The sequence below is a fragment of the Panulirus ornatus genome, chromosome 46 (genome assembly GCF_036320965.1).
Source record: "Panulirus ornatus isolate Po-2019 chromosome 46, ASM3632096v1, whole genome shotgun sequence".
NCBI lineage: Eukaryota > Metazoa > Arthropoda > Malacostraca > Decapoda > Palinuridae > Panulirus > Panulirus ornatus.
This window is the reverse complement of record NC_092269.1, coordinates 13,096,819-13,111,357: the sequence shown is the minus strand read 5'-3', so window position 1 is coordinate 13,111,357 and position 14,539 is coordinate 13,096,819. Positions and strand designations below refer to the sequence as shown.

The following is a 14,539-nucleotide window of genomic DNA, read 5'->3' as shown; positions in this document are numbered from 1 at the left end:
TAATTTGGTCTCCAGCTTCTCCTTCTTCCCTCCACCTCTGACACATATATCCTCTTTGTCAATCTTTCTTCACTCATTCTCTCCATGTGTCCAAACCATTTCAACACACTCTCTTCTGCTCTCTCAACCACATGCTTTTTATTACCACATATCTCTCTTATCCTCTCAATACTTACTCGATCAAACCACTTTACACCACATACTGTCCTCAAACATCTAATTTCCAACACATCCACCCTCCTCGGCACCACACTATCTACAGCCCATGCCTCACAACCATATAACATCGATAGAACCATTATTTCTTCAAACATACCCATTTTTGCTCTTTGAGATAACGTTCTTGCCTTCCACACATTTTTCAATGCCCCCAGAACCTTTGCCCCTCCCCCACCCTGTGACTCACTTCTGCTTCCATGGTTCCAACTGCTGCCAAATCCACTCCCAGATATCTAAAACACTTCACTCCCTCCAGTTTTTCTCCATTCAAACTTACCTCCCAAATAACTTGCCCCTCAACCCTACTGAACCTATTAACCTTGCTCTTATTCACACTTACTCTCAACTTTCTTCTTTCACATACTTTACCAAACTGTCACCAGCTTCTACAGTTTCTCACCTGAATCAGCCACCAGTGCTGTATCATCAGCATTCTAAGTATTTCTCACAAACATTTTTCAAAGAAAACACTTGATCCATACATCCTCTACCACTTCTGAAACCACAACTATTTCTCACAAACATTTTTCAAAGAAAACACTTGATCCACACATCCTCTACCACTTCTGAAACCACACCTCTGTAATATGAACAAGCACCTATATCCCCTTTGCCTTTGTACAATGGCACTATGCATGCATTCCACCAATCCTCAAGCACTCCACCATGATCCATACATACACTGAATATCCTTACAAACCAATCAACAACACAGTCACCCCTATTTTTAATAAATTCCACTGCAATACCATCCAAACCTGCTGCCTGCTGCTTTCACTACCTCTTCTCTGTTCACCAAACCATTCTCCCTGACCCTCTCACTTCCCATACCACCTCGACCAAAGTACCCTATATCTGCAACTCTTATCATCAAACACATTCAACAAACCTTCAAAATACTCACTCCATCTCCTTCTCACTTCATCACTACTTGTTATGGCCTCCCCATTTGCCCCCTTCACTGATGTTCTCATTTCTTTTCTTGTCTTACGCACTTTATTTACCTACTTCCAAAACATCTTTTAATTCTCCCTAAAACTCAATAATACTTTCTCATCCCAACTCTCATTTGCCCTCTTTTTCACCTCTTGCACCTTTCTCTTGACCTCCAGCCTCTTTCTTTTATACCTTTCCCAGTCACTTGCATTTCTTCCTTGTAAAAATTGTCCAAATGCCTCTTTCTTCTCTTTCACTAACAATCTTACTTCATCCCACCATTCACCACCCTTTCTAATCTGCCCACCTCCCACCTTTCTCATGCCACATGCATCTTTTGTGCAAGCCATCACTGCTTCCCTAAATACATCCCATTTCTCCCCTACTCCCCTTACTTCATTTGCTGTCATATTTTACCATTCTGCACTCAATCTCTCCCAGTATTTCCTCACACAATTCTCCTTCCCAAGCTCATTTGCTCTCACCACTCTCTTCTCCCAACATTTTCTCTTCTTTTCTGAAAACCTCTATAAATCTTCACCTTTGCCTCCACAAGATAGTCATCAGACATCCCTCCAGGTGCCCCTCTCTGCACATTAGCATCCAACAGTCTCTCTTTTACATGCCCATCAATTAACACATAATCCAATAACACTCTCTGGCCATCTCCTACTCACAAACATATACTTATGTATATCTCTCTTTTTAAAATAGGTATTCACAATCAACAGTCCTTTTTTTCAGCACAAAATCCGCAAGCTTTCCACCATTTCCATTTACAGCACTGAACACCCCATGTACACCAACTATACCCTCAACTGCCACATTAATCACCTTTGCATTTAAATCACCCATCACTAAAACCCAGTCTCGTGCATCAAAGCCACTACCAAAACACTTGCCTCTCATGATCTTTCTCCTCATGGCCAGGTGTATAGGCACCAATAATCACCCATCTCTCTCCATCCACTTTCAGTTTTACCAATATCAATCTGAAGTTTACTTTCCTACACTCTATCACATATTCCAACAACACCTGCTTCAGGAGGAGTGCTACTCCTTCCTTTGCTCTTGTCCTAGCACTAACCCCTGACTTTATTCCCAAGACATTCCCAAACCATTCTTCACCTTTACCCTTTAGCTTTGTTTCACTCAGAGCCAAAACATCCAGGTTCCTTTCCTCAAACACACTACCTATCTCTCCTTTTTTCTCATCTTGGTTACATCCACACACATTTAGACACCTAAATCTGAGCCTTCAAGGAGGATGAGCACTTCCTGCATGACTCTTCTTCTGTTTCCTTATTTACAAAGTTAAATACAAGGAGGGCAGGGTTTCTAGCCCCCTGCTCCCACCCCTTTTAGTTGTCTTCTATGACATGCTGGGAATACATGGGAAGTATTCTTTCTCCCCAATCCCCAGGGATTTATATACATAAAAACAATAAAAATCTCTCATGTATATCATATGATTAAATATCCCCATAATCTTTATGAACAATCTAAGTTATGCTGTTTTCAGACTGAATAACATTTCTTTCTCTTGATATAACTAACTATTCACCACAACCTGCCAGTGCAACTATTAGGTGTAAATACCCTCTTGCCTTCCTTAATTCTCACTACTGCTTAGCTGCAATGTGTTTAGGTTCTAATAACTCACTAAGACAATAAAATATGCAAAATATCCATTAATCCATGCATATTTTCTACAGGTGCAAATGACATGTTGTCCCAACAGTCAAGAGCATATCATGAGTCAGGAGCGCATCTTCCATGTCACAATTAAGGTCTGGACAGCCAACTATACATATGAGCTAGCCATGGCTGGATCTGTTGCTGTAAGCCTAATACTTATCATGGTGGCAGTGAGCTTTTACCTACATAAGCAGAGAGATGATGACTATATCACTATTGAAAAACAGATAAATGAAATTAAGCAATTGACTGTGCTGCATATGCCATTAATAGATGACCAAGATAATGACAGTTTTGACAGTAACTTTGATGAACAAGATTAGAGCAAAAGACTGAAACCATAAATCATGCATCACAACTTCTGGTTTTAAAGAAAGTGTGACATAGGGGGGGTGTAGTTCATCTCAATCAATTATAACAACAATGTGTTCAATACCAAAACAATACTTGGGTCTTTGAGAGAATTGCTTTATGTAAACCATGATTGTGATATCATCTTAACTTTAAGGTCTTTGAAAGAACTGCTTTATGTAAACCATGATTGTGATATCATCTTAACTTTAAGTCAAATAAATGTCCTCTTCCTTATGTTTCAAATGTTTTATAAGGTTTAAAAATGCAAATTTCATGGTTTGTAACTTTAAGCAAACATCAGTTTAAGTGACATATTTCATCTTTAATTTTCCAAAGAGAAGTCTGAATCTTACAGAATGTAGTCACAATTCTAAGACTATAAAAAATACAATAAACACTAATTTCTAATAACATTCCAAAATATGCATGATCATAATCAATAAAGCAAAGGCCTCTTTCTAAGCTTACTGGGCTAAAGATGTGCACATATAAATATTGAATAGCTTGAAGGTAAATTCCCTTCTCTTACATTAACAATGTATGAAACTTTGCAAAACACTTGTTACTATACTTAACTTTCACTCATATTATCAATGTCTTTTTTATGAAATGATAAAACAACTCAAATGTATAGCCTGTTCATATTTCAAAAATCTTCCTTTACTATTTTTGAAGGTCTAACATTTCAGATATATCAGTTACCTATGAAGTAGTAGGCCATGCTATAACAGGAGATATATATATATATATATATATATATATATATATATATATATATATATATATATATATATATATATATCTTTCTTTCTTTCTTTCATACTATTCGCCATTTCCCGCATTAGCGAGGTAGCGTTGAGAACAGAGGACTGGGCCTTTGAGGGAATATCCTCACCTGGCCCCCTACTCTGTTCCCTCTTTTGGAAAATTGAAAAAAAAAAAAAAGTGAGAGGGGAGGATTTCCAGCCCCCCCACACCCTTCCCTTTTAGTCGCCTTCTACGACACGCAGGGAATACGTGGGAGGTATTCTTAGTCCCCTATCCCCAGAGATATATATATAAATATTTTTTTTTTTGCTATGTCGCTGTCTCCTGCGTTTGTGAGGTAGCGCAAGGAAACAGACGAAAGAAATGGCCCAACCCACCCCCATACACATGTATATACATACACGTCCACACACGCAAATATACATACCTATACATCTCAATGTACACATATATATACACACACAGACACATACATATATACCCATGCACACAATTCACACTGTCTGCCTTTATTCATTCCCATCGCCACCTCGCCACACATGGAATACAATCCCCCTCCCCCCTCATGTGTGCGAGGTAGCGCTAGGAAAAGACAACAAAGGCCCCATTCGTTCACACTCAGTCTCCAGCTGTCATGCAATAATGCCCAAAACCAAAGCTACCTTTCCACATCCAGGTCATGCAATAATGCCCGAAACCACAGCTCCCTTTCCACATCCAGGTCATGCAATAATGCCCAAAACCACAGCTCCCTTTCCACATCCAGGCCCCACAAAACTTTCCACGGTTTACCCCAGACGCTTCACATGCCCTGATTCAATCCATTGACAGCACGTCAACCCCGGTATACCACATCGATTCAATTCACTCTATTCCTTGCCCGTCTTTCACCCTCCTGCATGTTCAGGCACCATCACTCAAAATCTTTTTCACTCCATCTTTACACCTCCAATTTGGTCTCCCACTTCTCGTTCCCTCCACCTCCGACACATATATCCTCTTGGTCAATCTTTCCTCACTCACTCTCTCCATGTGCCCAAACAATTTCAAAACACCCTCTTCTGCCCTCTCAACCACACTCTTTTTCTTTCCACACATCTCTCTTACCCTTACATTACTTACTCGATCAAACCACCTCACACAGTAGGGTTGAGGGTCAAGTCAATTGGGAGGTAAGTTTGAATGGATAAAAACTGGAGGAAGTAAAGTGTTTTAGATATCTGGGAGTGGATCTGGCAGCGGATGGAACCATGGAAGCAGAAGTGAATCATAGGGTGGGGGAGGGGGCGAAAATCCTGGGAGCCTTGAAGAATGTGTGGAAGTCGAGAACATTATCTCGGAAAGCAAAAATGGGTATGTTTGAAGGAATAGTGGTTCCAACAATGTTGTATGGTTGCGAGGCGTGGGCTATGGATAGAATTGTGCGCAGGAGGGTGGATGTGCTGGAAATGAGATGTTTGAGGACAATGTGTGGTGTGAGGTGGTTTGATCGAGTAAGTAATGTAAGGGTAAGAGAGATGTGTGGAAATAAATAGAGCGTGGTTGAGAGAGCAGTGTTTTGAAATGGTTTGGGCACATGGAGAGAATGAGTGAGGAAAGATTGACCAAGAGGATATATGTGTCGGAGGTGGAGGGAACGAGGAGAAGTGGGAGACCAAACTGGAGGTGGAAAGATGGAGTGAAAAATATTTTGTGTGATCGGGGCCTGAACATGCAGGAGGGTGAACGGAGGGCAAGGAATAGAGTGAATTAGATCGATGTGGTATACCGGGGTTGACGTGCTGTCAGTGGATTGAATCAGGGCATGTGAAGTGTCTGGGGTAAACCATGGAAAGCTGTGTAGGTATGTATATTTGCGTGTGTGGACGTATGTATATACATGTGTATGGGGGTGGGTTGGGCCATTTCTTTCATCTGTTTCCTTGCGCTACCTCGCAAACGCGGGAGACAGCTACAAAGCAAAAAAAATATATATATATATATATATATATATATATATATATATATATATATATATATATATATATATATATATATATATATATGGTGTGGGAGGAAAGTTGTTAGAAGCAGTGAAAAGTTTTTATCGAGGATGTAAGGCATGTGTACGTGTAGGAAGAGAGGAAAGTGATTGGTTCTCAGTGAATGTAGGTTTGCGGCAGGGGTGTGTGATGTCTCCATGGTTGTTTAATTTGTTTATGGATGGGGTTGTTAGGGAGGTAAATGCAAGAGTTTTGGAAAGAGGGGCAAGTATGAAGTCTGTTGGGGATGAGAGAGCTTGGGAAGTGAGTCAGTTGTTGTTCGCTGATGATACAGCGCTGGTGGCTGATTCATGTGAGAAACTGTGGAAGCTGGTGACTGAGTTTGGTAAAGTGTGTGGAAGAAGAAAGTTAAGAGTAAATGTGAATAAGAGCAAGGTTATTAGGTACAGTAGGGTTGAGGGTCAAGTCAATTGGGAGGTGAGTTTGAATGGAGAAAAACTGGAGGAAGTGAAGTGTTTTAGATATCTGGGAGTGGATCTGGCAGCGGATGGAACCATGGAAGTGGAAGTAAATCATAGGGTGGGGGAGGGGGCGAAAATTCTGGGGGCCTTGAAGAATGTGTGGAAGTCGAGAACATTATCTCGGAAAGCAAAAATGGGTATGTTTGAAGGAATAGTGGTTCCAACAATGTTGAATGGTTGCGAGGCGTGGGCTATGGATAGAGTTGTGCGCAGGAGGATGGATGTGCTGAAAATGAGATGTTTGAGGACAATGTGTGGTGTGAGGTGGTTTGATCGAGTGAGTAACTTAAGGGTAAGAGAGATGTGTGGAAATAAAAAGAGCGTGGTTGAGAGAGCAGAAGAGGGTGTTTTGAAGTGGTTTGGGCACATGGAGAGAATGAGTGAAGAAAGATTGACCAAGAGGATATATGTGTCGGAGGCGGAGGGAACGAGGAGAAGAGGGAGACCGAATTGGAGGTGGAAAGATGGAGTGAAAAAGATTTTGTGTGATCGGGGCCTGAACATGCAGGAGGGTGAAAGGAGGGCAAGGAATAGAGTGAATTGGAGCGATGTGGTATACCGGGGTTGACGTGCTGTCAGTGGATTGAATCAGGGCATGTGAAGCGTCTGGGGTAAACCATGGAAAGCTGTGTAGGTATGTATATTTGCGTGTGTGGACGTATGTATATACATGTGTATGGGGTGGGGTTGGGCCATTTCTTTCGTCTGTTTCCTTGCGCTACCTCGCAAACGCGGGAGACAGCGACAAAGTATAAAAAAAAAAATATATATATATATATATATATATATATATATATAATATATATATATTGCCATTTCCCGCATTAGCGAGGTAGCGTTAAGAACAGAGGAGTGGGCCTTTGAGGGAATACCCTCACCTGGCCCAATTCTCTGTTCCTTCTTTTGGAAAATTAAAAAAAACGAGAGGGGAGGATTTCCAGCCCCCCGCTCCCTCCCCTTTTAGTCGCCTTCTACGACATGCAGGGAATACGTGGGAAGTATTCTTTCTCCCCTATCCCCAGGGGATATATATATATATATATATATATATATATATATATATATATATATATATATATATATTATTTTTTTTTTTTTATTATACTTTGTCGCTGTCTTCCGCGTTTGCGAGGTAGCGCAAGGAAACAGACGAAAGAAATGGCCCAACCCCCCCCCATACACATGTATATACATACGTCCACACACGCAAATATACATACCTACACAGCTTTCCATGGTTTACCCCAGACGCTTCACATGCCTTGATTCAATCCACTGACAGCACGTCAACCCCAGTATACCACATCGCTCCAATTCACTCTATTCCTTGCCCTCCTTTCACCCTCCTGCATGTTCAGGCCCTGATCACACAAAATCTTTTTCACTCCATCTTTCCACCTCCAATTTGGTCTCCCTCTTCTCCTCGTTCCCTCCACCTCCGACACATATATCCTCTTGGTCAATCTTTCCTCACTCATTCTCTCCATGTGCCCAAACCACTTCAAAACACCCTCTTCTGCTCTCTCAACCACGCTCTTTTTATTTCCACACATCTCTCTTACCCTTACGTTACTCACTCGATCAAACCACCTCACACCACACATTGTCCTCAAACATCTCATTTCCAGCACATCCATCCTCCTGCGCACAACTCTATCCATAGCCCATGCCTCGCAACCATACAACATTGTTGGAACCACTATTCCTTCAAACATACCCATTTTTGCTTTCCGAGATAATGTTCTCGACTTCCACACATTCTTCAAGGCCCCCAGAATTTTCGCCCCCTCCCCCACCCTATGATCCACTTCCGCTTCCATGTTTCCATCCGCTGCCAGATCCACTCCCAGATATCTAAAACACTTCACTTCCTCCAGTTTTTCTCCATTCAAACTCACCTCCCAATTGACTTGACCCTCAACCCTACTGTACCTAATAACCTTGCTCTTATTCACATTTACTCTTAACTTTCTTCTTCCACACACTTTACCAAACTCAGTCACCAGCTTCTGCAGTTTCTCACATGAATCAGCCACCAGCGCTGTATCATCAGCGAACAACAACTGACTCACTTCCCAAGCTCTCTCATCCCCAACAGACTTCATACTTGCCCCTCTTTCCAAAACTCTTGCATTTACCTCCCTAACAACCCCATCCATAAACAAATTAAACAACCATGGAGACATCACACACCCCTGCCGCAAACCTACATTCACTGAGAACCAATCACTTTCCTCTTTTCCTACACGTACACATGCCTTACATCCTCGATAAAAACTTTTCACTGCTTCTAACAACTTTCCTCCTACACCATATATTCTTAATACCTTCCACAGAGCATCTCTATCAACTCTATCATATGCCTTCTCCAGATCCATAAATGCTACATACAAATCCATTTGCTTTTCTAAGTATTTCTCACATACATTCTTCAAAGCAAACACCTGATCCACACATCCTCTACCACTTCTGAAACCACACTGCTCTTCCCCAATCTGATGCTCTGTACATGCCTTCACCCTCTCAATCAATACCCTCCCATATAATTTACCAGGAATACTCAACAAACTTATACCTCTGTAATTTGAGCACTCACTCTTATCCCCTTTGCCTTTGTACAATGGCACTATGCACGCATTCCGCCAATCCTCAGGCACCTCACCATGAGTCATACATACATTAAATAACCTTACCAACCAGTCAACAATACAGTCACCCCCTTTTTTAATAAATTCCACTGCAATACCATCCAAACCTGCTGCCTTGCCGGCTTTCATCTTCCACAAAGCTTTCACTACCTCTTCTCTGTTTAACAAATCATTTTCCCTAACCCTCTCACTTTGCACACCACCTCGACCAAAACACCCTATATCTGCCACTCTATCATCAAACACATTCAACAAACCTTCAAAATACTCACTCCATCTCCTTCTCACATCACCACTACTTGTTATCACCTCCCCATTTGCGCCCTTCACTGAAGTTCCCATTTGCTCCCTTGTCTTACGCACTTTATTTACCTCCTTCCAGAACATCTTTTTATTCTCCCTAAAATATATATATATATATATATATATATATATATATATTTAATATTCTCTGAATAACAAAGAACTCAGGCTCACATCCTTATTTCACTGTCATTAATAGAAGCCAATCTTGTATGGTAATATATCTATCAAAGAGCCATATAATGGGATTCAACAATAAAGTTTTCCTATGATGTATACCCATATCAAAATGATTAAGATCTTGTTTTCTTTCCTCATGTTTTAGAATTTATGATAAAACTTAGAAGACTGTAACAGAAATTTCTTTATATATATCCTCCTTGAAGGCTGAGAATGTGTGTAGCTGTAACCAAGATGAGAAGAAAGGAGAAATGGGTAGAATGTTTGAGGAAAAAAACCTGGATGTTCTGGCTAAAGGAGAAGAGAGGGTGGTGAGAGGATAAAAGCTAAGGAAGGAGTAGCACTTAATCTGAAGCAAGAGTTGTGGGAGTGTGTGATGGAGTGAAAGAAAGAAAATTCTAGATTAATGTGGGTGAAACTGAAAGTGGATGGAGAGAGATGGGTGATTACTGATGCTTATGCACCTAGTCATGAAAAGAAAGATCAGGAGTGTGTCAGCAGCTTTCATGCAAGAGACAGAGTATTAGTGATGGAAGATTTAAATGCAAAGCTGAGCAATGTGGCAGCTGAGGGTGAAACTGGTGTCCAAGGGGTATTCAAAGTGTTGTGAATGGAAATAATGAGGAGCCTGTGGATTTTTCTGCTGAAGAAGACTGGTGATTGGGAATACCTGGCTTAAAAAGAGAAGTATAATAAGTATACGTATGTGAGTAAGAGAGATGGTCAAAGGGCATTACTGGATTACATGTTAACTGATAGGCATGTAAAAAAGAGACTTTTGGATGTTAATGCACTGAGAGGGGCAGCTGGAGGGATGTCTGATAACTATCTTTTTTTAAAGAAGATGAAGATTTGAAGAGGTTTTCAAAAAATAAGAGAATGTTGGGGAGAAGAGAGTGATGGGAGTAAGTGAGCTTGAATAGGTCACTTGTGTAAGGAAGTACAAGTAGGGATTGAGTATAGAATGGCAAAAGGTGAGAGCAACTGACATGAGGGAATGGATGAGGAATGGGACGTATTTGGGGAAGCAGTGATGGCATGTGCAAAAGATGTATGTGGCATTAGAAAGGTAGTAGGTCGGCAGATTAGAAAAGGGTAGTGAGTAGTGGAATGAAGAAAAGTTGTTAGTGAAAGAGAAAAGAGAGGTGTTTAGACGATACTTACACAGGAGTGCAATGACAGGGAAATGTATAAAAGAAAGCAGGAAGAGGTCAAAAGGAAGTTGTAAGGGTTGAAAAAGAGGGCAAATGAGAGTTGGGTGAAAGTATCATTAAATTTAAGGGAGACTAAAAAGATGTTTTGGAAGGAGGTAAATAACTCTCATAAGACAAGAGAACAAATGGGAACATTGGTGAAGGGGGAAAGGGGTGAAGTGATAACAGGTAGTGATGAAGTTAGGAGATGGAGTGAATATTTTGAAGGTTTGTTAAATGGGTTTGATGATGGAGGTAGTGAAAGCTCTCTGGAACATGAAATCCAGCAAGGCAGCAGGTTTGGATGGTATTGCAGGAGAATTTATTAAAAAAGGGGGTGACTGTGTTTGTTGATTGGTTGGTAAGGATATTCAATGTATGTATGGATCATAGTGAAATACCTGAAGATTGGCAGAATGCATGCATAGTGCCACTGTAAAAAGGCAAAGGGGATAAAGGTGAGTGTTCAAACTACAGAGGTATAAGTTAGTTGAGTATTTCTGGGAAATTATATGGGAGAGTATTGATTAAGAGGATGAAGACATGTACAGAGCATCAGTTTGGGGGAGAGCTGTGTGGTTTCAGAAATGGTAGAGGATGTGTGCATCAGGTATATGCTTTGAAGAATGTGTGAGGAATATTTACAAAAACAGATGGATATGTATGTAGCACTTATGGATCTTGATTCTTCTAAGGCATATGATAGGGTTGACAAAGATGCTTTGTGGAAGGTTTTAAAAGTATATGGTGCGGGAGTTAAGTTGCTAGAAGCAGTGAAAAGTTTTTACAAAGTATGTAAGGTATGTGTAGAAGTAGGAAGAAAGAAGAGAGACTGGTTCCCATTCAAAGTTGGTCTGTAGCAGGGGTGTATGACCTCCCCATGGTTGTTTAATTTGTTCATGGATGAGGTGGTTAGGGAAGTAAATGCAAGAGTTTTGAAGACAGGTGAGTATTCAATCTCCTGGGGATCAGAGGGCCTGGGAAGCGAGTCAATAGTTGTTCGCTGATTACACACCTATGGTGTTTAATTCAAGTGAGAAACTGCAGAAGTAAGTGACTGACTGGAAAAGTGTGAGAAAGGAGAAATTTGAGAGCAAATGTGAATTAGAGCAAGTTCATTAGGTTCAATCAGGTTGAAGCATGGGTTAATTGGAATGTAAGTTTGAATGGATAAAAACTGGAGGAAGGGGAGTGTTTTAGATATCTGGGAGTGGCCAAAGCAATGAATGGAATCATGGAAGATTTTTGGAGCAATGAAGGAGAGAACATAATCCCTAGAGAGGAAAAATGGATATGTTTGAAGGAATAGTAGTTCCAACAATATCATATGGTTGCGAGGCATGGGCTATAGATGGGTTGAATGGCGGAGGGAGGATGTGTTGCAAATGAAATGTTTGAGGACAATATGTGGGGTGAAGCAGTTTCATCAAGTAAGAAATGAAAGAGTAATATATGTATAGAAATAAAAGTGTGTGGTTGAGGGAGCAGAAGAGGGTGTGTTGAAATTGTTTGGACATAATGAGATAATGAAAGAGGAAAAGTTAACAAAGAGGATATGTGTACAAGATGGAGGGAGCAAGAAGCAAGAGACCAAACTAAAGGTGCAAGGATGGACTGAAAAAGATTCTGAGCAATCAAACTTGAACACACATGAGAGTGAGAGGAGTGCAAGGAATGGAGTGAAGTGGAACGATGTGGTATGTGGGGGTCAACATCCTATCAATGGACTAAACGAGGGCATGTGAAAATTCTGCAGTAAATCATGGAAAGGTCTGTTGGGCCAGGATGTGGATAGAGAGCTTGGGTTTCGGTGCATTACGCATGACAGCTGGAGAGTGAGTGTGAACCAATGTGCCCATTTTTGTCTGTTTTCCTAGTGCTAACTTGGAGAAACAAGAGTAGCGATGCTCTTTCTTGAGGGTTGGGGTAATGAGTGCAAGGGTGGAGGGGGTGTAGTTTCAGGTGTGGTGAGGTGGCGACAGGAATGGATGAAAGCAGCAAGTATGAATATGTACATTTCTATATATGCATATGTCTGTGTATGTATATGTATGTATACATTGAAATGTATGTATATGTATGTATATGCACATGTGTGGGCATGTATGTATATGCATGTGTATGTGGGTGGGTTGGGCCATTTTTTCATCTGGTTCCTTGCGCTACCTTGCTAATGTGGGAGACAGCGACACAGTATAATAAATAAATAAATAAATAAATAAGTATATATGTATTATATTTACTTTATCACACTTTGTCGCTGTCTCCCGCGTTAGCGAGGTAGTGCAATGAAACAGCTGAAAGAATGGCCTAACCCACCCACACACACATGCATATGCATAAACGCCCACACACTCACATATACGTACCTATACATTTCAACGTATACATACATATACATACAAAGACATACACATGGATGCATATGCACATATTCATACATGCTGCCTTCATCCATTCCAGCCGTCACCCCGCCACACATGAAATGACAGAACCCTCACCTCACGTTCGCACAAGGCAGTGCTAGGAAAGGACAACAAAGGCCACATTCATTCACACTCAGACTCTAGCTGCCATGTGTAATGCACCAAAACCACAGCTCCCTTTCCAAATCCAGGCCCTACAAAACTTTCCATGGTTTACCCCAGATGCTTCACATGACCTGGTTTAATCCATTGACAGCACCAAGACCCCGGTATACCACATCGTTCCAATTCACTCTATTCCTTGCACGCCTTTCACCCTCCTGTATGTTCAAGCCTCGATCGCTCAAAATCTTTTTCACACCATCCTTCCACCTCTAATTTAGTCTCCCACTTTTCCTCATTCCCTCCACCTCTGACACATATATCTTCTATGTCAATCTTTCCTCACTCATTCTCTCCATGTGACCAAAGCATTTCAATACACCCTCATCTGCTCTCTCAACCAAACTCTTTTCATTACCAAACATCTTTCTTACCCTTTCATTATTTACTTGATCAAATCACCTCACAACACATATTGTCCTCAAACATCTCATTTCCAACACATCCACCCTCCTTCGCACAACCCTATTTATCGCCAATGCCTCACAACCATATAGCATTGTTGGAACCACTATTCCTTCAAACATATCAACCCTGTGACTCACTTCCACTTCCATGGTTCCATCTGCTGCTAAATCCACTCTAAAACACTTCACTACCTCCAGTTTTTCTCCATTCACACTTACCTCCCAATTGACTTATCCCTCAACCCTACTGAACCTAATAACCTTGCTCTTATTCACATTTACTCTCATCTTTCTTCTTTCAGAAAACTTTACCACACTCAGTCACCAGCTTCTGTAGCTTCTCACCCGAATCAGCCACCAGTGCTGTACCATCAGCCAACAACAACTGACTCACTTCCCAAGCCCTCTCATCCACAACACTGCATACTTGCCCCTCTTTCCAAAACACTTGCACTCACCTCCCTAACAACCATATCCACAAACAAATTAAACAACCATGGAGACATCATGCACCCCTGCAACAAGCCAACATTCACTGGAAACCAATCACTTTCCTCTCTTCCTACTCATACATATGCCTTACATCCTCGATAAAAGCTTTTCGCAGCTTCTAGCAACTTACGTCCCACGCCACATACTCTTAATACCTTCCAAAGAGTATCTCTATCAACTCTATCATATGCCTTCTCCAGATCCATAAATGCTACAAACAAATCCATCTACTTTACTGTGTATTTCTCAC

The 14,539-nt window shown here is 41.1% G+C and overlaps 2 protein-coding genes across 5 annotated transcripts in view; one reads left to right on the top strand and one right to left on the bottom strand.

Moving 5' to 3' along the window:
- The window catches only part of LOC139763140 (uncharacterized), a 30,216-nt gene extending 26,695 nt beyond the window's left edge, over positions 1 to 3,521 (top strand). For 2 of the 3 annotated variants that reach the window (XR_011716040.1, XM_071688842.1), the window contains one exon: positions 2,871 to 3,521. Coding sequence is in view for 1 of the 3 variants with exons in the window: in XM_071688842.1 (XP_071544943.1) it covers positions 2,871 to 3,176 (306 nt within the window). In the remaining 2 variants the exon portion in view is untranslated. The remainder of the gene's footprint in view (positions 1 to 2,870) is intronic. The other variant, XR_011716041.1, reaches the window with a different exon arrangement.
- The window catches only part of LOC139763141 (uncharacterized), a 486,471-nt gene that overhangs the window by 310,669 nt on the left and 161,263 nt on the right, over positions 1 to 14,539 (bottom strand). The window lies entirely within an intron of this gene.